Here is a 27,971-nt window from a genome sequence, read left to right as displayed (position 1 = left end):
ATAATATTATATTGTAAATTATTTGGAATCTAATAACCAATAAACCATGATAGTAATAATAGTATTTCTTAAATATGCATTGTTTATTTCCCCGGTAGGGTGGCATATAGCAGTTGAACTGTCAGTCTGTCTGTGTGTCCGTCCGAAAACTTTAACATTGGCCATAACTTTTACAATATTGAATATAGCAACTTGATATTTGGCATGCATGTCTATCTCATGAAGCTGCACATTTTGAGTGGTGAAAGGCCAAGGTCATTCTTCAAGGTCAAAAAATAGAATCCAAGGGAAGTAATAAGCTTTAAAAGGGAGATAATTTCCAAGCCTGCCAAATGATATATTGAGATTTATTTCAAAGCGGCACAATAGGGGGCATTGTGTTTCTGATAAACACATCTCTTGTTTACTCTTGTTTGATATCTTTGGAACATCTTTATTGTATATGTAAATGACACCTGTTTCTTTACCTAATTTATTGAATTGAATCTATCCTCATCTTGAAGACATTGACAGAAATCATCCAAAATTGTGTGCAACAAAGGATTGAATTTATTTTATCACATTTAGATGCATGGTATTACTTTTTCAAAGTTAGAGCAGCTCTGATAATTTGTCAAGCCTGTATGGAAGTATTACAGCAGACTTCTGCGAACACTGTCAACAGCATAAAGAAACTTCTTCTGAATTATTGATCATCTGTGATCATAATTCTTATAGGGCAATACTTAAAGCGTGGCCAGTTAGTCACTGCAGGCTAAATTTGCTGCATGCAATTTTCATTTTTAGCGAGGCTGTTTTCGGAGAAAACCTGAGCTATTGTCATAGCCAGCTCGTCGTCTGCGGTCTGCCGTAGGCGTCATGTAAACCTTAACATTGGCCATAACTTTATAAATATTGAAGATAGCACCTTGATATTTGGCATGCATGTGTATCTCATGAAGCTGCACATTTTGAGTGGTAAAATTTTAAGGTGAACATCATCCTTCAAGGTCTAGGGTGCAAAAAACAAAGTCAAGGGAAGTAATAAGCTTTAAATGGACATAGTTATCTGACCTGCCCAAGTATATATTTTTGTTAAATAAATCAAAGCGGCGCAGTAGGCGACATTGTGTTTCTGACAAACACATTGTTGTAAAAGGTCAAGGTCATCCTTTACGGTCTAAGGTAAAAAATACAGATTTAAGGGAAGTAATATGCTTTAAAAAGGGAGAAAATTATTCAATATGGAACAACGCCACTTTATATATTTGGCATGCATGTGTATCTCATGGAGCTGCACATTTTGAGTGGTGAATCTATAGTCATGGTAGTGGCTTTTAATTATTTGCTACTAAAAATAGAGATTTTTTACAGACAATTATTTTCAAGGGAAGTAATTTATATAATCATAAATCGCATATTATATATTTACTTATCGAGAATTGAAGTTCTTTTCACAGTTACTGTACAGATTTATTATTTTGATTATTTATAACCCAAATGATTGATTTGTCAATTAATTTTTTTAAATGATATAATTATAATTTCTTTGATGTTCATTACATACCTGTGGACTCATGTCCATATATACATGATCAACTCTGGCTATTATCTCTCTTAAATCACAGGCCTTGGTTGTCAGTGATGTTTGTCTGGCATGGTCATAATTGACTATGAGACCCCCCCCCCCCCCCCCCCCCCCCCTGTCAAATGATAAATAGAAATTTTATTTCAATGCGGCGCAGTTGGGGACATTGTGTTTCTGAGAAACAGACCTCTTGTTGGGTCACTAGGTCAAAGATCAAGTCACTGTGACCTCTAAAAAAAAAAAAAATTCTGACAAGCTTTCGCAGCCGAGCGTGGCACCCATTATGTGGTGCTAAGGGTTTTGTGATAAATATAGAGGTGTTCATTACTGAAATGTGTGTTGAAATGTATTTTATTGCATTTATCAAAGAAAAACGCAAGGTATTTCACTGGTGATTCACCACTAATTTACCAGACCTCATGATAGTGCTGATAAACTGGGGTTAATTGGCCTTATTAATTAATTCAAAAGGTTTATATTTTTATGCCCCCCTTTGAAGAAGAGGGGGTATATTGCTTTGCTCATGTCGGTCTGTCGGTCGGTCCGTCCACCAGGTGGTTGTCAGACGATAACTCAAGAACGCTTGGGCCTAGGATCATGAAACTTCATAGGTACATTGATCATGACTCGCAGATGACCCCTATTGATTTTGAGGTCACTATTTCAAAGGTCAAGGTCACAGTGACCAGAAATAGTAAAACGGTTTTTGAATGATAACTCAAGAGCGCATACGCCTAGGATCATGAAACTTCATGGGTAGATTTATCATGACTTGCAGATGACCCCTATTGATTTTGAGGTCACTAGGTCAAAGGTCAAGGTCACGGTGACCCGAAATAGTAAAATGGTTTTCGGATGATAACTCAAGAACGCATACGCCTAGGATCATGAAACTTCATGGGTAGATTTATCATGACTTGCAGATGACCCCTATTGATTTTGAGGTCACAAGGTCAAAGGTCACGGTGACCCGAAATAGTAAAATGATTTTCAGATGATAACTCAAGAACGCTTTTGCCTAGGATCATGACACTTCATAGGTACATTGATCGTGACTCGCAGATGACCCCTATTGATTTTCAGGTCACTAGGTCAAAGGTCAAGGTCACAGTGACAAAAATCGTATACACACAACGGCTGCCACTACGACGGACAGCCCATATGGGGGGCATGCATGTTTTACAAACAGCCCTTGTTACATTTTAAAGCTCTCTCTTGATGTCAAAACTGTATCTTCTTTAAATAATACAGACACCATATTCATCAGCTAATCTTAGATTTTAGGGATTTTAGGGACAGTTAAGTTTGGACCAGCAATGGGTGAAGAATAGATAAACTTTGGCTTAGAATAAGGAAAAAAAAATGTTATAAAGTACAAATTTTTTAATTGTAAATATATTGTAAACTACTTAACTAGTGGTAAAATAAAAATAAAATTATATTACAAAAAGGTACAGTAAAGATCAAGAATATCATTAAAGTGTTGTTTGATAAGTTTAACCAATGTTGTGAGTTAAGGAAATTAAGTTTGAACATTAATATTACTAGAACAATTGAAATCCTTGCTACAGGTATGGTACATATTTTGTAGGTGACAACTTACTTTACAGTCAAGATCACTGTTAATAAAGAAAAAGATAAGCCTGTAACAAGAACAAGCAAACATGAGTGTTCTGTATGCTGTCACCTCTTGTTAAGCTTTAAACTGATTAAGTTTTCAATAAAGCCTTATTTGCTCAAGCATCTGCTGGCATGCATTCTTGTTTATCCAAAATATGATCATTATGATTTTACCTGTTTTATGCATACACTTAGTTATTTTGTAAATATATAAAATGAAATTGACATTAATGTTTTCTTGCTTCTAAAATGATTGATACAGAAATTAGCAATTTTCTAATTCAGTAGAAATCTTGAGCAATTTTTAGGGACATAAAAAGCCTGCATAGAAGTGCTTCTCCATTCTGCCACCATGTGACCTAATCAAGTAGCACACTGGCTTCTTCACCTCTCCCAGGCTTATTACCAGCACGGTTTCTTGTAAAGTGACTGATAATTTAAGAGAATTGTGGACGAAGTCTAGCTCAGTATTGCTGGAAGGAGTGAAATTGCATTAAATATGAAATTTTATGGATATGTTTATAACCATGAGGGCCAGTAAATGCGGTGATTTATGTGACATAATCTTCTGGAGATTTTGCTGCTTTTTTTATGGTGTTTGGTGTTTGGATAAATTAGTTTCAAGAACATGTTTTTCTTATCCTGCATAGGTTCAGGATGTATTTGATTTATATTTGTATGCATTTATGCAAAATACTGTTAGACAGTTTTTCAGATTTCTGAAAACTGCACCAAATAGAAACCATCATAACATTTTGTAAAAATTGTGTACTTTGCTACTTCAAGTAATATAAATAGCAATTCCCAATTTTAATTTTGTAAATAAAATCTAATAATGGTTTCATAAAATCATTTAAATATTTCTGTAATGTCCCCGTAACATACAATACAATGTATCAAATTATTACCAACAAATGCTTTACAATTGATTGAAATAAACAACTAGAGAAAGGTACATGTTTTCATAACATTGGTGTCTAGAAAGTTGATTTAATGTTAACTGAATTAAATTAACCACAAAGTAATTTAATAATTTGGAATTGGTATTCACAAGTTCTCATAAGTTGCTACATGTACCTCCTTAAATTGAATTTAGGAAACATAATTAGTGTCTAAAATAGATAGATTGGTACTATAGATAGACAGATTGGTACTACCTCAGAACTAACTAAACACCTTTGTGTGTAACACAGATACATTTTCACATTCAGTCTTTAAAACGTATTTAAATAATGAACCATACACAGTCTTCGAAATTAGCTTTGAAAAGTTACATGCCAGTCGGGCCAGTTACTTAAGAATTTTTACATGCCCAACATATTTTTTACATGCCCAAACTTTTGTAACCAAAATTATAACAAATCACAACATTTTAACACTTACATGCTACACATAGTAAAGTAGAACATTTGTTTCAATAGTAGTGAATACAATTACATCTAATCAATCACTAGAATTAAGACGGTCGATCGTTACACCAGTGCTCTTGAAACGAGCGTTCTCTGGTGTCCTCGTACCATTTCTTAGCTTCCTTTTTCTCTAAATCATTGTCAATTTTCTATTTTGGAAGTGCTTTATCGGGCTTAGCCCCATCAACATACCTAAGATACTGCCTCTATGTCGACAATGACATTTGTTTACATTGACAAAAACGGAAGCGTATTACTTGATTGAAATGATCGATTCAAAAAGCATCTTATCGATTAATGTCTAGAGAAACCGTCGATAAGAACCGAATGTGACCGAACTGCATCGGTCAAAAACAATGACGATGACGTGTGCAAGCAGGTGCGTGTTGTTAAACCAATCGAATTTCATTGTTTTACAACTTACGGCAAGGTGTTTGTTCGCAAAATTGAAAAATAGATCTGCAAATATCAAGAACCGCTTACGATTTTTTTTTATAAACTGTCAATTGGCTTGAATAATTTACATTTATGACACTTTGGCCAAAAAAGCAAAAAAGCACCGACTTAAGTGTGATTCTGGCTTGTGTTAGACATTTACTGGACTTGACATTTGCTGGACTTGCTTCGGACGTTATTGTTGTTAACTTAATATATGTGCATGAATGCTTTCTAATTAATGATTTTTATTTTAACTAAAAAAGGAGACATGGCTATATTATACTTATTTTGTGCTACTAATTATTTTACTAAAAACTGCTTTACAAACCATTAGTACTTTTTTCCTAATATCAACATGTTTGTATATTAAAATAATTTTATGTTTACACTTAAGTGTGAAACAGTTGTAACAGCATAACAACTTTATCTCAGTTTATACCAAACTATTTCACCAGTTAACAATGTTTAGTTTATTGAAAAGGTATTTAATCAACTTAAAGAACCCATTTTTCTAGGAAATTGTCATTTCTAAGAATTGTTTGAACAAGGCTTACAAGTGTTTGAAACTGATATGTATTTCCTATAAAAATGACTACACTGTAACTCCAATATAACGCGGTCAATGGGGTCCAAGCCGCGAAACAGCGTTATAACGGATCCGCGTTATAAAGTTTTGAGCTCATTTACTGCAGGGCGCTATAAAAAAACAGGTATAGAATAGCCTATAATATAGGTCATGTATATTGCCATTCTGTGTTGACGCAAATACATGCATATAAACCGAATCGTATCGATAACAGTATACATACCGCTTTTCTTATGTGCACATTTATCCGATAATCCAATAAAATTGCAACATCACTTAAAAAATAATAATCTTGAACATTAATGACGATATATGTTTAAGAAATTCGTAAACACAACCGTACGCATATATGCCATTTTCAGAAGTGTTAAGAGTACAGTGCATTATGGGGCAGAGCTTTCATTGGACGAGAGACTTTAAATTTAGATTGAATGCAATACGATTCATGTAAAAAAAAATGTTTTATTGCGTCATACGCATGCAAAAAAAACGTGTTTCCCGGGGACTCTGATACCGCGCGAAAATGAAAGTGAAACTCTGTTAACAATTACCGGTACACTGCGTTTGCATGTAAATAAATCGTCTGCACTATTTAATTTTTTATACACGAACTGAAAGATTAAATGACATTATACTAGAATGATAATGAAATGACAGAAACAGTTGTTTTATACAGTGGGCAGTATATTTCACAGCCGCTCATTTAATATAGTCAAACTGCAACCATATCAAAGTAAGAATGTTTTAATCGTTTTGAATTACTTTAATTGTATAACTACCCCGCTTGCACTTAACTTATGGAAATTATCGCACTGAACCGCTCTGATGAGGAATACATGTAATAAACACTGACACGCGAGTTTTTCACACCTTTATTGACATTACACAACAGATTAACACCAATTAGCTGTCGGTGTTGTTTAACCTCGAGGCGATTATAATAGGTTCAACAGACAGTTGAATAAAGCAATCAACATGTGATTACCGCCATCTTTGAATCGTCTGAAAATACATGAAGTTGCATAATACGGATTTGAATCAGAAATCAAATGGAAGGTTGAAGAAAAAATGGGATCCAAGCACCCCCCGCGTTATATTGGATTCAGCGTTATAACGGAGCGCGTTATATTGGAGTTACAGTGTACTACTGACAGGAAGAAAGTTCGTTTTTTTATAATTACTTAAATCTAAAGAAATAATACAGTTGTAAAATCAAATTGGGAGAGTCACTCCTTCAAAGATAATTCCAAAAGCAGCGATTGAAAACAAACCATGAAGAAATTAGCAGTAAAACAAACAAGATGGAAATGAGTCCTTCTTTTATTCCTGTATTGTTGAAATTGTAAGCATGGTAAGGAGATGGAATGTTTCCGGTAATTTGTTGTTATAGTCTTCATTTTGACATCTTGCTGTTTTGGTTCTTATTGCCTATGACATGGACTTCAATATTGGAATAATATTGTCTGATTAAAAGATGGTTAGATGATACAAAAATTATTGATAAAAGAAAACTCACATCCACAAATCTGCTATCATAAAAATGAAGATATCTATATCTTAAAACTAAAAGTGCCCGTAAGTGTAAACATGGAAAAATATCGTGACATGTTATTCACAAAACTATAAGCATACGAATCATGACATCAATTTTCAAGACATATGTTTGCAAAGCTTTGTCAGTGAGCAAATGCATGTGAGACAAAAATCTGGTACAAATTCCAGCTACTGAGTGTCTAGAATACTATTGTAATACAAAGTTCCAGCCACTTTGCAACCTTATAATCAACACCATTGTGCCAACTGGTATTATGCTGGATCAGAGACTGTCTGTGACATTAATGTGAGATTTGTCTGTCTTCATTGTTGTCAAAAATTAACATTTAATATCACAGAACACAAGACATTTACTGATAGCTTCAGGCAATAATTTTATATTGTTTGTTTTTTTATGGGTTTTTTTCTTGTTTGTGACAAAATTGATTTGGAAAAACTTTTGATTTGCATGTTTAAAATATTTTACAAAGCTTTACTTAAAACATAAAAAAATGTCATATGAACTGTCTGGTTTCTATTTTAATAGGAAACAAACAGCAATGTTTAACAGAGATTGGATTTAATAGATTTGGTTTTGTAAATCTTCTCTAACCGGGCACTGAACATGCAGCAGTAACAAAAATGAAATCTGACATCTTGTAGTACATCAGTCTGCGAAATAAGCGCACGCCCGGCGGCCTGGGCGTGTAAATTATAGCTCGGGCCTATTAAAATTTCCATATTGTACGCCCGTCGGGCCAGTAGAAATTCCGTGTATCAATATTATTTACATTTTTAAGTGTGATAAACGTCATTATTTTGTGAGTACTTCGCGAAGATTTCCGACAGAACTTCGTTCAACTTCGCCTAAAATACGAGATTTAGATGCTTTTCGATTGGTCCATACATTCAACAATCATTTTCGAGTCGTTACCCAGGCCACGTGTTGAACAATTTAGACTGGTAATTTACTATTGGCACATGTCATGCTGATGTGTTTAATGCTAAAGTAAAGCAATCGACATCCGCGGCGTGCATTTCCGGAATAAACATCGTTTTACTTTGTAACCTTGTGTGTGTGTGTTTATTTCCAATGTTGTAAGTCCCTACGCGCATAAGGCTGCATAATGCTTAAATACGTTGCTGGAGCGACGCCTGGCAAGAAACTGCCCACTACTGATCGTAAGTCAACAAATGACTATGAAAAATCAAGGAAACGTGAACTTCAAGAAAAGTGGTTAAAAATCAGTGATGAAGGAGAAGCTACTTCAGTAAGACAGAGATTAATAAGCTATGCTTAAAAACACAGCATAAGAAATAAGTCAACATGTATGATAAAAGTATGCCATCTATCACTTGTCAAGTAAACTTCTGGAAAATAACTATCAGGTTGCTTGTTTCACATGATATGGTTTCTGACAAAGAGGATCTCCAGGATGGCAGTGATGATGAGATGAACGAAGAAGTTGTTTATCACATGTAAAATACTTATGATTAATAAAGGATATAATTACCTTGACTTGTTATATTGTGTTGCAATTGTTTTTGCAATAAGGCTTTACAGTTAACATACCCAGGATACAATTTTACTTTTTATACGCCCGTATAAAATACGGGACGTATTATGTGAAACCCCTTGGCGGGCGGGCGGGCGGCGGGCGGGCGGCGGGCGGCGGGCGGAAGGCATCACTTTGTCCGGACTCTAATTCAAATTGTATTCATCCGATCTTCACCAAACTTGGTCAGCAGTGGCATCTAGTTGATATCTAGGCCAAGTTCGAATATGGGTCATGCCGGGTCAAAAACTAGGTCATAGGGTCAATAAGTGCATTTTCAAAGGGGCCACTTTGTCCGGACTCTATTTCAAATTGTATTCATCCGATCTTCACCAAACTTGGTCAGCAGTTGCATCTAGTTGATATATAGGCCAAGTTCGAATATGGGTCATGCCGGGTCAAAAACTAGGTCATAGGGTCAATTAGTGCATTTTCAACGGCGCCACTTTGTCCGGACTCTAATTCAAATTGTATTCATCCGATCTTCACCAAACTTGGTCAGTAGTTGCATCTAGTTGATATCTAGGTCAAGTCCGAATATGGGTCATGCTGGGTCAAAAACTAGGTCAAAGGGTCAATTAGTGCATTTTACTTTGTCCGGACTCTAATTCAAATTGTATAAATCTTATCTTCACCAAACTTGGTCAGTAGTTGCATCTAGTTGATATCTAGGCCAAGTTCGAATATGGGTCATGCCAGGTAAAAAACTAGGTCATAGGGTCAATTAGTCCATTTTCAACAGCGCCACTTTGTCCGGACTCTTATTCAAATTGTATTCATCCGATCTTTACCAAACTTGGTCAGTAGTTGCATCTAGTTGATATCTAGGTCAAGTTCGAATATGGGTCATGTCGGGTCAAGAACTAGGTCATAGGGTCAATTAGTGCATTTTCAACGGCGCCACTTTGTCCGGACTCTATTTCAAATTGTATTCATCCGAAACTTTTAAACAACTTTTTATCCTGCGTCAAAGTGGTATGGGGGTATAAGTCACATTCAGTGACAAAGCTCTAGTTCAAGTTGAATTCACCAAACTTGGTCAGAGGTAGTATATAGATTATATATCAGTCAGGTCTGATTGGAGACATGCAACCGATTAACACATGCAATATTTTTATGCAATATTTTTATCCAGTTTTATTTTTGCTTATTTCCAAAACAAATACATCAATCATCAGTGTATCATCTCCAATGGCACACGAATCGGGCGTATATTGCTCCGTCATGCGGCGCTCTTGTTAATAGATTATCTGCTATTGAAAGATGAAACCCTTTAATTAGCAGGGTGTATATTTTAACAAATTTACTTTGGGCTAGTAATTTTGCTGCTGGGCTACTTGTCTTCACCATTCAAGAAGCCCAAATGGCTAGTGGATAAAATGAACTATCTGAAGACTGAGTACATGATTAATCTCTTATTTGTAAACACCATTTTGTATTTGAGATATTATCCTGGCTTTCAGCTAAGAAATATTGATGATATGTTTTGGTAGGTTCTCAACATTAATATATACAAGCCTCTGACATAGTAATTAGTTACAAAGCAAGAGTTTTGAGATAACTAGACATGTTTAACAATTTATTAGCATTAACTTTTTATACACTGGAAATATTGAAGTTCTGGTAGCAGTAACTAAAGTTGTTATAGACTGCTTGGCATTTTGTGTTTTGTTCAAATTGAAAATAACATTAGTTCTTTTCTGGTTTTTAACGCAGTATAAGTGATTTTTATAGTTACTTAATTGCAGTAATTTTATGAAGATGTTGATAAACAATACAAGTTATTGACTATCAGCCAGTTGCTAATTGTAAACTTATAATCCCCGCTGAAGGCAGAGGGATTGAGAATTGGCGTGCTGTCCATCATTCTGTTTGTCCTTCATAAAAACTTGAAATTAGCGGGGGATATCAATTCAACTAATTTGCTTGTTTTCATATCAAGTCGCTTGCGCTTACGTTTCTGCAAGCCAACTTGAACATGGATCTTCTGTGTCATAGACAGAACAAGCAGTGGGCATGTAATCAGTGAACACTGATGGGTTTGTTAAGTGTACACAAAACACAGGAACAACTGTAATTGGTTTCTGGCACTGAACTGCATAAGTTGTAAAAGCTTTTGGCTTATAAATAATCAAGCTATTAAACTTGGTTAGACAAGTGTACTGGGTTACATTTCTCAGAGTACTTATTCACACAGTCAATTGTACTTGGTTACTTGTCTTATGTACCAGTTAAGTGATTATGTACCAGTTAAGTTGTCATCTACCAGTTAGGTTGTCATGTAACAGTTAAGGTACAATGTACCAGTTGTCATGCACCAGTTTAGTCATTCTGTACCAGTAAAGTTGTCATGTACCAGTTGAGTTGTAGTTACCAGTTAAGTTATAATGTAACATTTAAGTTGTCATGTAGCAGTTAAGTTGGCATGTACCAGTTAAGTTGTAATGTACCACTTAATTTGTAATGTACACATAAAGTTATCACTCACTGGTTTGGCGTCAAATGTTATTGGTCACTTGGAAATTCAAACATCAAATTCTTAACCCCGCCTCCTTGTCTGTTTCAGGTATTGATACCCAAGAAGGAGAAGGGGACATGCAGGGTAGGAAGCGCGGGTTCCCAGGGGCCCCAGGCAAGCCCCATAAGAAGCTTAAGGGACAGCCCATGCCCAAGAATGCTCTCATGCATCTGTATGAGCTCAAACCTGGTGAGAACAGCCGTATAGACCCAGACCCGTTTCTTGACAATTCTTAAAACTGTTTTAAAAATAATTAGATCTAGCTAAGGTTATTTATTTGATTCATTTTTTGTACTTTTTAGCTCATCTATTTTTTGAAAAAAAATTATGAGCTATTGTCATCACCTTGGCGTCGGCGTCTGTGTCAGCGTCGGCGTCCGGTTAAGTTTTGCGTTTAGGTCCACTTTTCTCATAAAGTATCAATGCTATTGAATTCAAACTTGGTACACTTACTGACTATCATGAGGGGACTGGGCAGGCAAAGTAAGATAACTCTGGCTTGCATTTTGACGGAATTATGTGCCCTTTTTATACTTTGAAAATTGAAAAATTTGGTTAAGCTTAGGTCCATTTTATTCCTTAAGTATCAAAGCTATTGCTTTCATACTTGCAACACTTACTGACTATCATAAGGGGACTGTGCAGGCAAAGTTATGTAACTCTGACCGACATTTTGACAGAATAATGTGCCCTTTTTATACTAAGAAAATTGAAAAGTTGGTTAAGTTTTGTGTTTAGGTCAACTTTTTTCCTAAAGTATCAAAGCTATTGCTTTCATACTTGCAACACTTAGTAACTATCGTAAGGGGACTGTGCAGGCAAAGTTATGTTACTCTGACTGGCATTTTGACGGAATTATGGGCCCTTTATACTTGAAAATTTGGTTAAGTTGTGTGTTTTGGTCCACTTTACCCCTAAAGTATCGTAGATATTGCTTTCATACTTGGAACACTCGCAAAACTATCATAAGGGGACAGTAAAGGACAAGCTGCATAACTCTGGTTGTCATTTTTACAGAATTATGGCCCTTTTTTGCTCACCTGTCACGAAGCGACATGGTGAGCTTATGTGACCGTGTGATGTCCGGCGTCCGTTGTGTGTGTGTGCGTGCCTCTGTCCGTCCGTCAACAATGTGTTTGTGTAGACAGGAGAGGTCACAGTTTGCATCCAATCTTAATGAAATTTGGTCAGAATGTTTATCTTGATGAAATCTGGGTTGGGATTGTATTTGGGTCATCTGGGGTCAGATACTAGGTCACTAGGTCAAAAACTAGGTCACATAATAGGTCAAATAATAGAAAAACCTTGTGTAGACAATAGAGGTCGCAGTTTTCATCCAATCTTTATGAAATTTGGTCAGAATGTTTATCTTGATGAAATCTGGGTTGGGATTGTATTTGGGTCATCTTGGATCAAAAACTAGGTCACTAGGTCAAATAAACGAAAAATCATTAACAATTTGTTTGTGTAGACAGTAGAGGTCACAGTTTTCATCCAATGTTTTTTTTTAATTTAGTCAGAATGTTTTTCTTGATGAAATCTGGGTTGGAATTGTATTTGGGTCATCTGGGTTCAAAACTAGGTCACTAGGTAAAAAACTAGGTCAAATAATTGAAAAACCTTGTGTAGACAATAGAGGTCGCAGTTTTCATCCAATCTTTATGAAATTTGGTCAGAATGTTTAGCTTGATGAAATCTGGCTTGGGAATGTATTTGGGTCATCTGGTGTCAAAAACTAGGTCACTAGGTCAAAAACTAGGTCAAATAATAGAAAAAACCTTGTGCAGACAATAGAGGTTGCAATTTTCATCCAATCTTTATGAAATTTGGTCAGAATGTTTATCTTGATTAAATCTGAGTTGGGATTGTATTTGGGTCATCTGAGGTCAAAAACTAGGTCACTAGGTCAAATAATAGAAAAACCATCAACAATTTGTTTGTGTAGACAGTAGAGGTCACAGTTTTCATCCAATCTTTATGAAATTTGGTCAGAATGTTTATCTTGATGAAATCTGGGTTGGGATTGTATTTGGGTCATCTTGTAACTCTGACCGACATTTTGACAGAATAATGTGCCCTTTTTATACTAAGAAAATTGAAAAGTTGGTTAAGTTTTGTGTTTAGGTCAACTTTTTTCCTAAAGTATCAAAGCTATTGCTTTCATACTTGCAACACTTAGTAACTATCGTAAGGGGACTGTGCAGGCAAAGTTATGTTACTCTGACTGGCATTTTGACGGAATTATGGGCCCTTTATACTTGAAAATTTGGTTAAGTTGTGTGTTTTGGTCCACTTTACCCCTAAAGTATCGTAGATATTGCTTTCATACTTGGAACACTCGCAAACTATCATAAGGGGACAGTAAAGGACAAGCTGCATAACTCTGGTTGTCATTTTTACAGAATTATGGCCCTTTTTTGCTCACCTGTCACGAAGCGACATGGTGAGCTTATGTGACCGTGTGATGTCCGGCGTCCGTTGTGTGTGTGTGCGTGCCTCTGTCCGTCCGTCAACAATGTGTTTGTGTAGACAGGAGAGGTCACAGTTTTCATCCAATCTTAATGAAATTTGGTCAGAATGTTTATCTTGATGAAATCTGGGTTGGGATTGTATTTGGGTCATCTGGGGTCAGATACTAGGTCACTAGGTCAAAAACTAGGTCACATAATAGGTCAAATAATAGAAAAACCTTGTGTAGACAATAGAGGTCGCAGTTTTCATCCAATCTTTATGAAATTTGGTCAGAATGTTTATCTTGATGAAATCTGGGTTGGGATTGTATTTGGGTCATCTTGGGTCAAAAACTAGGTCACTAGGTCAAATAAACGAAAAATCATTAACAATTTGTTTGTGTAGACAGTAGAGGTCACAGTTTTCATCCAATGTTTTTTTTAATTTAGTCAGAATGTTTTTCTTGATGAAATCTGGGTTGGAATTGTATTTGGGTCATCTGGGTTCAAAACTAGGTCACTAGGTAAAAAACTAGGTCAAATAATTGAAAAACCTTGTGTAGACAATAGAGGTCGCAGTTTTCATCCAATCTTTATGAAATTTGGTCAGAATGTTTAGCTTGATGAAATCTGGCTTGGGAATGTATTTGGGTCATCTGGTGTCAAAAACTAGGTCACTAGGTCAAAAACTAGGTCAAATAATAGAAAAAACCTTGTGCAGACAATAGAGGTTGCAATTTTCATCCAATCTTTATGAAATTTGGTCAGAATGTTTATCTTGATTAAATCTGAGTTGGGATTGTATTTGGGTCATCTGAGGTCAAAAACTAGGTCACTAGGTCAAATAATAGAAAAACCATCAACAATTTGTTTGTGTAGACAGTAGAGGTCACAGTTTTCATCCAATCTTTATGAAATTTGGTCAGAATGTTTATCTTGATGAAATCTGGGTTGGGATTGTATTTGGGTCATCTTGGGTCAAAAACTAGGTCACTATGTCAAATAATAGAAAAACCTTGTGTAGACAATAGAGGTCAAAGTTTTCATCCAATCTTCATGAAATTTGGTTAGAATGTTTGTTTTGATGAAATCTGGGTTGGGATTGTATTTGGGTCACCTGGGGTCAAAAACTAGGTCAATAGGTCAAAGATTAGAAAAACCTTGTGTAGACAATAGAGGTCACAGTTTTCATCCAATCTTTATGAAATTTGCATAGAATGTTTATCTTGATGAAAACTGGGTTGGGATTGTATTTGGTTAGTCAGGTAAGCGATTCAGAGCCATCATGGCCCTCTTGTTTGACTAAGTAACTTTGAATATATGGTTACATTTTGCGTTTAGATCCACTTTACTTCTAAAGTATCAAGGCTATTGCTTTCAAACTTCAAATACTTTAATGCTATCATGAGGGTACTGTACCTGGCAAGTTGAATTTTACCTTGACCTTTGAATGGCCTTGACTATCAAGGTCAAATTATTAAATTTTGCTAAAATTGCCATTACTTCTCTATTTATGATTAGATTTGATTGATACTTTGACAAAACAACTCTTACCTGATATACCACAATAGACTTCACCCAACCATCCCCTACGTCCGTCCCCCCCTTCCCCCCGTCCCCCTCCCCTCAATCCCATTCCATTTTTATGCCCCGGGTAGGGTGGCATATAGAAGTTGAACTGTCTGTCAGTCAGTATATCAGTATGTGTGTATGTCAGTCTGTCCGTCCATCCGAAAAAAAACTTTAACATTGGCCAGTACTTTTTCACTATTGAACATAGCAACTTGATATTTGGCGTGCATGTGTATCTCATGGAGCTGAACATTTTGAGTGGTGAAAGGTGAAAGGTCAAGGTCATTCTCAAGGTCAAATGTCAAATTTATGGCGTCTGTCCGTCCGAAAACTTCAACATTGGCCATAATTTTTTCAATATTGAAGATAGCAATTTAATATTTGGCATACATGTGTATCTCATAGAGCTGAAAATTTTGAGTCCTATTTTGACTACAAATTATTATCAATAAATCAGTAATTAGTAACTTGTATTGTACATAGTAACATTTGGAACATCAAGTACAAGGATTTTAAGGACTGTTGATGAAAAAAAATGATTACACAATGTCACCTCTCTTTATTGTTAAGAAAACACAATTTTCTTGATATGTAACCAGCCAGCTTGGAAAACCATTTTGCTAGGACTTTAGCCTGTAAAACCAGTTACTATAGAAATCAATCTCAGATTGGTTTAGCTTTGTTCTCCATCATGAGTTCCACTACTCTGTATTTCATATCACATTTTCCCAGGCTACATCAATTACTTTTAATCCAGGTCTTTTGATGAGAAATCATTTCCTTTCAGTCAGTATAGTAGCTATTTCTGGAAAACAGATGCTGCTTTATTGCGTAAGACAGGTCTGTTGACAGAATGAATTTCAAGATAAGGTCTTTTGAAACCATACAATTCATTGAATACAATCAAAATAATTATTTATTTTCTGTTTGCAGTATGTTTAACACTGTTGTAGAAGAGAAAGTTACAAATAAAAATAAGCAATATGCTTCATTAAACCCACGACAGACCAAATATTGTGCATGGATAAATTTATTGTTATGATGATGTAAAAGAAGGGTCCTGAATCGACATCTCGACTTGACGATGATCACTCCACCCACTTAGTCACGTGGCCTAGCGGTTAGAAAACCTAGACAAGCTGACACCAAAGCGGCTTCTTTGCCTATAGATTGCTTATAGATTATGCGATATTTCGGATGATTTTTTGGAATTTTTTCACCTCATGTAACACTGGTAAAAGGGGTTTGTGTTATATATTTATTATGCGCTTGTGCACATACCGAAATCTAACCTGTTACTACGTGTAATGGTTGTATAAGTAATACATGAACACCTCTTTACTGGTATTTAATCATGTTATTTATGAAAATACTAACATTACATTTGTTTATGCCCCTGAAAGAGGGCATATAGTGATCAGACTGTCCCTCTGTCTGTCCGTCACACTTTGCATTTATGTTTCCAAAAATGCTCATAACTACTATGTCGCTTCAGATACATATGTAGCAACTTGATACTTGGCATGCATGTGAATCTCATGGAGCTGCTATTTTTGAGTGGTGAAAGGTCAAGATCAAGGTCATCCTTCAAGGTCAAAAAACAAATCCAAGGGAAGTAATAAGCTTTAAAGGGAGATAATTATCTGTACCTGCCAAATGATAAAAAATAAATCAATCAATCAAAGCGGCGCAGTAGGGGGCATTGTGTTTCTGACAAACACATCTCTTGTTTCACATAATATATTTGACACAATTAGCGCTTTTTTACTGGGATTTAGCTTAAGTTTTACATGCTTTCTGACGCAGATTGGGTGCTGAAATCCCCCATGTTATTAGATATAAAAGTGATATTAATAATATTGCACTTTTTTTTGCTTATGGGGCATTGATTAATCATTATAATTGAAAGTGCAGAACAGAACAACACAACAGTGGCATTTATTGATACGTTTTTAGCTCCACTGGTCAGAGGCCAGCGGGGCTTATGTCATGGTCCTGTGTCCGTCGTGCGTGCGCTAACTTTTCCTTAAAACATCTTCTCCTAAACTACTGGTCCAATTCTGATGAAAAATTTCTCAGGAATGTTCCTGGGGTGAACCTCTTTCAAATTTGTTCAAATTATGCTCTGGGGTCAAATTTGACCCTGCCCCGGGGGTTACAAAAATGAAAATTTGCTTATATAAGGCCTATTTTGTTAAAACTTTCAAAATCTTTTCGACCATAACCATTGGGCCTAGGGCTATCAAATTTAGTATGTATAGACATCTAATAGTCTTCTACCAAATTTCTTCAAATTATGCCCTCGGGGTCAAATTTGACTATGCCCCGGGGGTCAAAAAATTGAACATATGCTTATATAAGGCCTATTTTGTGAAAACTTTCAAAATCCTCTCGTCCATAATTATAGGGCCTAGGGCTATCAAATTTGGTACGTAAAGACATCTTATAGTCCTCTACCAAATTTCTTCAAATTATGCCCCTGGGGTCAAATTTGACCCTGCCCGGGGGGTCACAAAATTGAACATATGCTTATATAAGGCCTATTTTGTGAAAACTTTTAAAATCTTTTTGTCCATAACCATTGGGCCTAGGTCTATCAAATTTGGTATGTAGAGACATCTAATAGTCCTCTACCAAATTTCTTCAAATAATGTCCCTCGGGTCAAATTTGACCCTGCCCCGAGGGTCACAAAATTGAACATATGCTTATAAAAGGCCTATTTTGTAAAAACTTATAAAATCTTCTCGTCCATAACCATTGGGCCTAGGGCTATCAAATTTGGTATGTAGAGACATCTAATAGTCCTCTACCAAATATCTTCAAATCATGCCCCTGGGGTCAAATTTAACCCTGCCCCGGGGGTCACAATATTGAACATATGCTTATATAAGGCCTATTTTGTGAAAACTTTAAAAATCTTTTTGTCCATAACCATCCAGCCTAGGGCTATCAAATTTGGTATGTAGTGACATCTTATAGTCCTCTACCAAATTTGTTCAATTTTTTTTCCTGGGGTCAAATTTGAACCTGCCCCGGGGGTCACAAAATTGAACATATGCTTATATAATGCCTATTTTGTGAAAACTTAAAAAAAAAATCTTGTCCATAACCATTGGGCCAAGGGCTACACAATTTGGTATGTAGTGACATTGTATAGTCCTCCACTTAGTTTGTTCAGATTATGCCCCAGAAGTCAAATTTGACCCTGCCCTTGGGGCCACAAAATCGATTATATGCTTATATAGTTCCTATTTTGTGAAAACTTTAAAAATCTTTTTGTCCTTAACCATAAGGCATAGGGCTACCAAATTTGGTATGTAGTGACATCTAATAGTTCTCTACCACGTTTGTTCAAATTATGCCCCTTGGGTCAAATTTGACCCTGCCTGGGGGGTCACAAAACTGAACATACGCTTATATGGGGCCTATTTTGTGAAGAATTTAAACATCTTCTTGTCGATAACCGTTGGGCCTAGGGCTGCCAAATTTGGTATGTAAGGACATCTAATAAACCTCTACCAAATTTGTTCAAATAATGCCTCTGGGGTCAACTTTGACCCTGCCCTGGGGCGTCACAAAATTGAATAAACACTTATAAAGCGCCTATTTTGTGAAATCTTTAAAAATCTTCTTGTCTAAAACAATTCAGACTATGGCTACCAAATTTGGTATGCAGTAACATCTTATAGTTCTCTACCAAGTATGTTCAAATTATGCCCTTTGGGTCAAATTTGACCCTGACCCGTGGGTCACAAAATTGAACATTATATACTATTTTATCTTTGTGAAAACTTACAAAATATTCTTGTCCTTAACTCTAGGACCTAGGGCTACCATATTTTGTATGTACATGTAGTGAGATATAGTAGTCATCTACAAAGTTTGCTCAAATTATGCCCCTGGGGTAAAATTTGACCAAGCCCAGGGGGTCACAAAAGTGTACATGTGCTTAAATAGGGCCTATATTTAAGTATTTGCACATGCAGAGAATATTTGTTTCAGCCTTTTTTCAGCAGTGGAGCGATACAGGACCATCATGGCCCTCTTGTTATTAAAATAGTAACATAAAATAGTTTTCACTTGTTTCTGACTTAAAAAGAGATTTATAAGGTTGAAGTTGTTAAGTTACGCAAATACTAATATTCCCTATTAGTTTACATTATTTTTAGCTCGGCTGGTTTCGGAGAAACCCCGCGGTATTGTCAATGCCAGCTCGTTGTGTCGTCGTCCAACGTCCGCATCGTGCTAAAACCTTTACATTTTGCTCTAAAATCAAAGTGCTTCCACCTACAACTTGAAACTTAAAAATTATGTATATACATCTTGATGAGTTCTACACGCCACACCCATTTTGGGGTCACTAGGTAAAAGGTCAGGGTCACTGTGACCTCTAAAAAAATTACAAGCTTTCATTTATTAGCTTGACTATTATATATGAAATATATATAGTGGAGCTATCCTACTCGCCCCGGCGTTGCCGTTTCCGTTTCCGTGCAAATGTTAAAGTTTTCGTACTACCCCAATTATTTTCATTGTCCCTTGACATATTGCTTTCATATTTTGCATACTTGTTTACCAACATTACCCCAACCTATAAACAAGAGCAGACAACTCTATCAAGCATTTTGTCATAATTATGGCCCCTTTTCCACTTAGAATATGCAGAAATTTTAAAGTTTTCGTACTACCCCATTTATTTTCATTGTCCCTTGACATATTGCTTTCATATTTTGCATACTTGTTTACCAATATCACCCAAACCTACAAACAGGAGCGGACAACTCTATCAAGCGTTTTGTCATAATTATTTTCCCTTTTATACTTAGAATATGCATATTATTGATAAATCTATGTTAAAGTTAACAACACTTACCTGAATACCACAATGGATTTCACCCCAAACAATAAACCCACGCCCCTGCCTAGAATCCCTTCCCCCCTCTCACCCCCCCCCCCCCCCTACCCCCCCCTCTACCCCCTCCCCCCAAAAAATATTTTTTTTTAAACATCATCTAATAAATTACCACACCCCACATCAGTGCTGCAGCTAGGCCTAAATTTGAGGGCGCCCCGTCCTGCCCTCCCAAACCTCCGCCCTGCCCTTTCTAGGGCCCCCCCTGCCCTTAATTTTTATTTATTTTTATTTTTTTTACATATTATTAATAAATCTCTTATTACATTACAAGTAATCAATTAATTTCTCATTGTATACATTATATTTAAATGGTTCAATAATAATGGGAATAATATATTCTAGCAATTATTAATAACATATAAATTAACGTGCAACAGGAAGCATTTCGGAAAAGCCCTGGCGAGAAAGTGCCCTTTTGACAAAATACTGCGCATTGAAAGTGCCCTTTTGACAAAAAGCCCCCCTGCCCTTTTTAAATCCTAGCTGAAGCACTGCCACATTATACCCCCCTCTAACCCCCCCTACCACCCCCCCCCCCCCCCCCCCCCCCAAAAAACATTTTTTTTTCCTTTTTTTATTTTTGAAAGATCGTCGTATAAAAGAACACAACCCACATTATACACCTCTCAACCCACCTCCCCCCCCCCCCATTTTTTTTTTTTTCCTTTTTTTTAAGTTTGAAAGATCGTCTAATAAATTATTGAATATGAACAATTTCCCCATGATGGCTTACGTTATACTGTCAAGCACTTGCCTAGTCAAGCGCGCTGTCCTCTGACAGCTCTTGTTGTCCCCTGCCGGTGAACCGGAGGGGACCTATGGTTTGCGCTCTGTCTGTCTGTCAGTCTGTCCGTCACACTTTTTTGGATCCTGCGATAACTTTAAAAGTTCTTCCTATTTTTTCATGAAACTTGAAACATGGATAGATCGCAGTATGGAGATTATGCATGTCATTTCATTTTGTTCCTACAACAAGAATTCTGGTTGCTATGGCAACAAAAAAAATAAAAAAAATTACTGACAATGGTGGAGTTTCACTGGTAGGGGACAATATTGCTTGGCAATCTCTTGTTCAAAACTGCACCCGCAGTCGAGCATTGCACCTGTAATGCAATGCTCTTGTTATACACTGATATAATTCATATTTAATAGTTCTTAAATGATATTTTCAGTTTCTGAAATAACTTAATTTTCTAGAAGGGGGATTTTGGTATGTCTACACATTAGAGCTTCGACTCGCACTAGTTAAGAACACAATTGTGCGTTGGAAATGGTATAAATTAAATTCCTCTAACTTATCTATCTGGGTAAAAACTGTCCCAGTGACATAAACCTTATTTACACCATTTCACCACACTTCATTTCCTATTTATTCAAACAAAATAAACAAAACTAGTTGAAAAAATGAGAACTAGGCATGTGACTTGTCTAGAAAATGGCGGACAGGTCGTTAGCAACCAGCACACCAGATTTATCAATCGCTGATTAGTCGATCAATATTTAGATAAAAATCTGACAGTTGGCGAGATGTCAATCTTAATGGCATGTCTTATTGAACATTATCATTCCCATTGGTGCAAAAAGGTACCATGTGCCTTCTTATTTCAATGGCACATGGTACCTTTTTGCACCAATAAGAGCAAATTTTTGAAGCCTATGTGTGTGTTCTGCAGATCTCCAGTACTCAGTGGTCTCCCAGACGGGCCCCATCCATGCACCCATATTCACCATGTTGTGTGAGGTGAACGGTCAGACTTTCACCGCCCAGGGCTCGTCCAAGAAGGCTGCCAAACTCGCTGTGGCAGAGCAAGCCATGAAATCCTTTGTACAATTCCCTAACGCCTCTGACGCCAACGCCGCGCTAGGTCGCCAGCCCATGATGAACATGGACTTCACATCAGACAATGCAGAGATCTTCATTCAACATTTCGACTCTAACGCCGTACAACCAGGTAAGTAGAAGAGAGGCATTTCATAAGCCTCTAGCCTTTTTCTACATTTTGTAAAAAAATTGACTTTTCAGTGTTAATGATTAACAATACAGCAGTTTCTACATTTCTAGCATATGGTGTCAAAAGTAGTATGTATTTAATAATGTTTGTATTGTATTTGCTACATGTGCTTACGAAGAACTTAATAAATATTGTTTAAACCAGCCAGGCAACCGATGTGACTCAATGCTGTACAACTAGGCAAGGGAGAAGAACTATAAACAATTTTGTCTTTCGTTCTAATTCCTTTGGAAAATAAATATATTATAAATGTTGTGCGATATTCTATGTATGAATAATATATATTTGTTTGAAATAAATATGTTTAAACCAACCAGGGAACCTTCATGGCGAGAACGGCAGCATGGGTATGGGTGTGATGGGGCCCATACCGTACAAGAAGGGCAAGGCCTTACAGAACTACGAGGGGAAGAACCCCATCATGGTGGGTAGCATAATCCCATAGAATTTTGCTGTGCTATCTCCATCTGACCCCCGCTTGATATTTGGGCCTCATATATACTTAATTACCTGGACAAATTGGGGTCATGATACTTGTCAAGTTTATTGAGCCGACCCATGTTAAAGTGCATTTAATATGAAAATAAACAATGAGCTATACATAACTGTTATTGAATAACTACCAATATGTAAGAGTTTGGCAGAATTGGCAATTTGATGTAAAATAAACATGATTGAACCCTTTCCCACTTAGAAGCAAAGTGAAAATGGCTATGTGCAATCAGCATAAAACCAGAACAGCCTGGGAGTAACTCGCAGTCTGTTCAGGTTTTATGCTGTTTGCTGCTCATCAGTATCTTTGGTTTGGAAATGAAGCCTTGGCCTACAAACTTGAATCTAGTAAGAAAGGTCTTAAATTAAATATAACTTTCTATGGGACTACAAATGCGTAAAAAATACATACTGTGAAACCATTATTAATCGTCAGGCATTAATTTTCATAAATTTCGTCAGTCGACCGATCGGCGAATTTAAGATCCTAATGAACAATTATGCTCTATGTTTGAAGAAAAACAAACACTAAGTTGAACAATATTTTAAAACTTTACCGTAGACATGAGGCTTTAAATCCAACATAATCCATGCACACATTCACTGCTGTTTCGTAATCAAGATTAATCCGGTTTTGACACAAAGGGATGTTGATTACACAAGGTACTTAACTGACACGTTACACTTCTTTAAAACGCGTGTGCAGTACAGCTGTATCGAATGCGTTGACTTCGTTTATGTAGAATGGTAATGAATTAGCGCTAATTGTTCATAACTTTATTACCCATTAGGTGCATTGTGTTTTTCAGGGGTGTTGCATATTAGCCATCACGCAGCGAATGCCGATGAAAGACAATAAACCAAATGAAAAGATGACGATGTGTGATCAACATGCGTATTTATCACAAATTAATAAAGAATATTTTAATTGCTGTTTGTTGTTTGATTGTTTGCGTTTAACCACACTTATGACTATTTTATATGTATCAATTTATTTATTTTTAAATTATTGACATTATTGATTTATATACCGGTAGTTTACTTTTTAAGAACAAACACACACACAGAGTTTATAATTTTAATGTTGATATCAGAATAAAAAAAGCATTTTATTTGAAAAAAAAACACTTAACAATCTGGAACCTCTTTCGTATAACACAAACAGTTTTTAAACGGTATTGACAGCATTTTAATAAAAATCATACCAACTAGAACACATACCCAAGAACATAAACAAAAGTGACTAGTTTGATTTGCTATTTGATAGAATAAGACTAATTGGCAATTGGCTTCGTTGTTACAAACACTCGTTAACGGTTATTCGATCCCACTTGTCCGCTAATCATAACAATGAGCGTGTGAATGGCATACATTAAGAGGGTCCATTACAGTCCCTTGATAACAAAAGACTAGTTAATTGGCATGTGACGAACAGGCCCCGCCTACTGCAGTGATTCTCAAGTGTGTTCCCGCATTCGTACCACGATTTTTCGCAACTGCGATTGATCGCGAATATGTATTACACACAAATCGGATATTGACTGACGCATTTTTTAAAATTCAAAATAAAAAATCGTCGAATTTAAGTGCTGACGAAATCGTCATTTTTATAAAAATTACGAAATTTTGTGCTGTCGAAAATAAATGGTTTCACAGTATCTAAGTGGTAAAGGGTTAACAATGTGGTTTACAATCGTTCTTGTGTATCATTTGACAGGTGCTCAATGAGCTGAGGCCCAACCTAAAGTACGAGTGCATATCGGAGACGGGGGAGAAACACACCAAGCAGTTCACGATGGCTGTCACGCTCGATGGGGTCCAGTTTGAGGGAAGTGCGCGAAACAAGAAGCTGGCCAAGGCCAGGGCTGCGCAGGCAGCTCTCACTCAGAAGTTTAATCTGAGCTTTACCTGGGCACCAAGTAGGTGTAGTTGCAAATAGTTTGTAAACTTGATAAGTGTTTGATAAAGATAAGTTGTTGAAGATTGTTGGGAAAGAACTCAACCTCATCTATGCTGATTATTTTTGACCTGGAATTCTTGTTACCGTTATTGCTCTAAATTTTCGGACTCTTAACAATTATTAAATTGTTCTTTTGTCAGAATTTTTTTGACTGTTCAGAAGTCAGTTTTTGACAATTTTAAAGTAACCTTTATAATAAGCATAATGCAACGATGTTTAGATATTCCTGTATATGGCGATACTTGTCAAAAAAATTAGTGTGACTGTGTGCTTGTAAATACCAGGTTGTGTGGTATTTAATACTTAACAAATATTTTTGCAATGAACTTACTTGTTTAATGTTATTTGCAGGAAGATACCCCATGGTTGAACTTTGATCACCAAGTACAAAGATTAGCTTTAATATATTTGTAGTATTATGATGAACCTCCAAAATCAAACTTGTAAAATTGGCACTAATTGACAGCACACAGTTTTTCCCCTAAAGAATTCAAAACGTAAACTGTTAATACATTATGTAGAACTTATTAGTTCCTTACAACAATCATTTCAACTGAATAACCACATATAGCTGTAGGGTCAAACCCTGATCCCCTTTCGTTTTTGACGGAATTCTGAATTGTCGTTCCAGAGTTATGGGACTTTGTTCGTCAAAATTTCGTGATTTCAATGAATGTCCTACTGTAGCTATATAAAATGTTAAAGTGTTATAACTTTGGTATGCTTGGACCTAGAGTCTTGAAACTTGACATGAAGGTTGGCCAGAACTAGTAAGTAACCACTGGACATTTCAAGGTCATTCATTTGAAGGTCAAGGTCACTGTGACCTTGAATGTAAAAATGTTAAAGTTGTTATAACTTTGGTATGCTTGGACCTAGAGTCTTGAAACTTGACATGAAGGTTGGCCGAACTAGTAAGAACCCCTGGACATTTCAAGGTCATTCATTTGAAGGTCAAGGTCACTGTGACCTTGAATGTAAAAATGTTAAAGTTCTTATTTCATGTTATAACTTTGGTATGCTTGTACCTAGAGTCTTCAAACTTGAAATAAAGATTGGCCAGTCTAGAAGATGACCACTGGTCATTTCAATGTCATTCATTTGAAGGTCAAGGTCACTGTGACCTTAATGTTAAAATGTTAAAATTGTTATAACTTTGGTATGCTTGGACATAGAGTCTTCAAACTTGACATGAAGGTTTGCAAGCACACTTAGATGACCACTGGTCATTTCAAGGTCATTCATTCTAAGGTCAAGGTCACACAAGGTCACTGTGACCTAAATGTTAAAATGTTAAAATTGTTATAACTTTGGTATGCTTAGACATAGAGTCTTCAAACTTGACATGAAGGTTTGCAAGCACACTTAGATGACCACTGGTCATTTCAAGGTCATTCATTCTAAGGTCAAGGTCACTGTGACCTTAAATGTTATTGTTGTTCATGTATCCTACCGTAGCTCAAATATCCCCCGATGGATTTTTTATACGCCCGTCTATGACGGGACGTATTATGGTATACCCCGCGTCCGTCTGTCGTCCGTCCGTCCGTCCGTCCGTCTGTTAATGTCGTACGCTACGTCAAATAGGAAACACTCAACTATATGAAACAATATCAACAATATTGTCAGTATAGCCAGATACATAATGTCATTTGCTAAATGTTACTTATTGGATGTTAACTCCACAGGGTGTTAATTTGTCAATGCAGGGTTAATGATGGTATTATATTTTGCCCCATTGGTATAAAAAAGTACCATGTGGTCTCAAAGTTTTATGTTACATGGTACCTTTTTGCACCAATTGGGCTATTTGGGGTATTTGTTTTCCTTAACAGTTAATTAACTCTGTACTAGCCAGAATGGTTAATTCAACTCACGTGAGCAATATATGGCCATCTTAGCAATCCTGTTAAATACACAGAGCTTTGTGGTCTATTTAGATCAGGAGCAGATACAAGAGCAGTTTTTAAGCGAAGAAATTCACTGGACTTTGGAAAAAAAAGTTTAATAAATGAGTTAGGATTCATCTTGGCTAGTTTCTATGATTTGTGAGCTTACTTCCATTCATCTGTGAAAAGTGTTTTCTGTATTTCTAGTTGAAATGTAATGTGGTATTTTCTGCTTGGAAAATTCAGTTTAATGTACTTCAAGTATTGACATGATGTAATTGGTTGTGTCATGTGTTTCTAGAAAAAAAATAATGAGCAATGAGGGACAACAAGGTAGCAGAACTAAAACAAAAAATTGCATCGTAAATGTTCTCAATGTTTTGGAATGTAAGCGAGTATCATAAATTGCTTGATGTTATTGGTTAACTCCTCTAGCACTTCTATCTTGTGTGAATACTCTCTTGAGACTTTCTGCTTGTTGTTTAACCAATATCATAAAAATAGTGACTTTGACAAGTAATGATAAGTGTTGGTTAGGTGTACTTTAAGCATGTTTCTGAAAACACTAGCACATTATTTTTAGGATGTTTATTATGCAGACAAGTTCCATAATTAAAACAAGAGATGTGTTTGTCAGAAACACAATGCCCCCTACTGCGCCGCATTGAAATAAAATTTATATTTATCATTTTGCAGGTATAGAAATCATCTCCCTTTAAAGGTTATTACTTTCCTTGAATTTTGTCCGATCCAACCAAGAGGGGGGGGGGGGGTCTCACAGTCAATTATGACCATGTCAGACATCACTGACAGCCAAGGCCTGTGGTTTAAAAGAGATCTTAGCCAGAGTTGATCATGTATCTATGGACATAAGTCCACAGGTATGAAATGAACATCAAAGAAATTATAATGATATCATTTTTAAAAAAAAACAATCATTTGGGTTATAAATAATCAAAATAATAAATCTGTACAGTAACTGTGAAAAGAACTTCAATTCTTGGTAAGGAAATATATAATATGAGATTTATAATTATATAAATTACTTCCCTTGAAAATAATTGTCTGTAACAAATCTCTATTTTTAGTAGCAAATAATTAAGACCCACTACCGTGACTGTAGATTCACCACTCAAAATGTGCAGCGCCATGAGATACACATGCATGCCAAATATATAAAGTGGCTATGTTCAATATTGTATAATTTTCTCCCTTTTTAAAGCTTATTACTTCCCTTAAATCTGTATTTTTTACCGTAGACCGTAAAAGTTGACCTTGACCTTTTACCACAATGTGTTTGTCAGAAACACAATGCTGCCTACTGCGCCGCTTTGATTTATTTAACACAAATATATACGTGGGCAGGTCAGATAACTATGTCCATTTAAAGCTTATTACTTCCCTTGACTTTGTTTTTTCGACCCTAAACCTTGAATGATGATGTTCACTTTGA

General features: G+C 36.2%; 1 protein-coding gene across 2 annotated transcripts in view; it reads left to right on the top strand.

Moving 5' to 3' along the window:
* The window catches only part of LOC127873824 (double-stranded RNA-specific editase 1-like), a 108,713-nt gene that overhangs the window by 70,226 nt on the left and 10,516 nt on the right, over window positions 1–27,971 (top strand). For both annotated transcript variants that reach the window (XM_052417825.1, XM_052417834.1), the window contains 4 exons: window positions 11,276–11,416; window positions 21,839–22,117; window positions 22,495–22,601; window positions 24,387–24,588. In XM_052417825.1, the coding sequence (XP_052273785.1) occupies window positions 11,276–11,416; window positions 21,839–22,117; window positions 22,495–22,601; window positions 24,387–24,588 (729 nt within the window). The remainder of the gene's footprint in view (window positions 1–11,275; window positions 11,417–21,838; window positions 22,118–22,494; window positions 22,602–24,386; window positions 24,589–27,971) is intronic.

This window comes from Dreissena polymorpha, chromosome 1 (genome assembly GCF_020536995.1).
Source record: "Dreissena polymorpha isolate Duluth1 chromosome 1, UMN_Dpol_1.0, whole genome shotgun sequence".
NCBI classification, from domain to species: Eukaryota; Metazoa; Mollusca; class Bivalvia; order Myida; family Dreissenidae; genus Dreissena; species Dreissena polymorpha.
The sequence above is the reverse complement of the archived record's forward strand: the minus strand, read 5'-3'. Positions and strand labels throughout refer to the sequence as shown.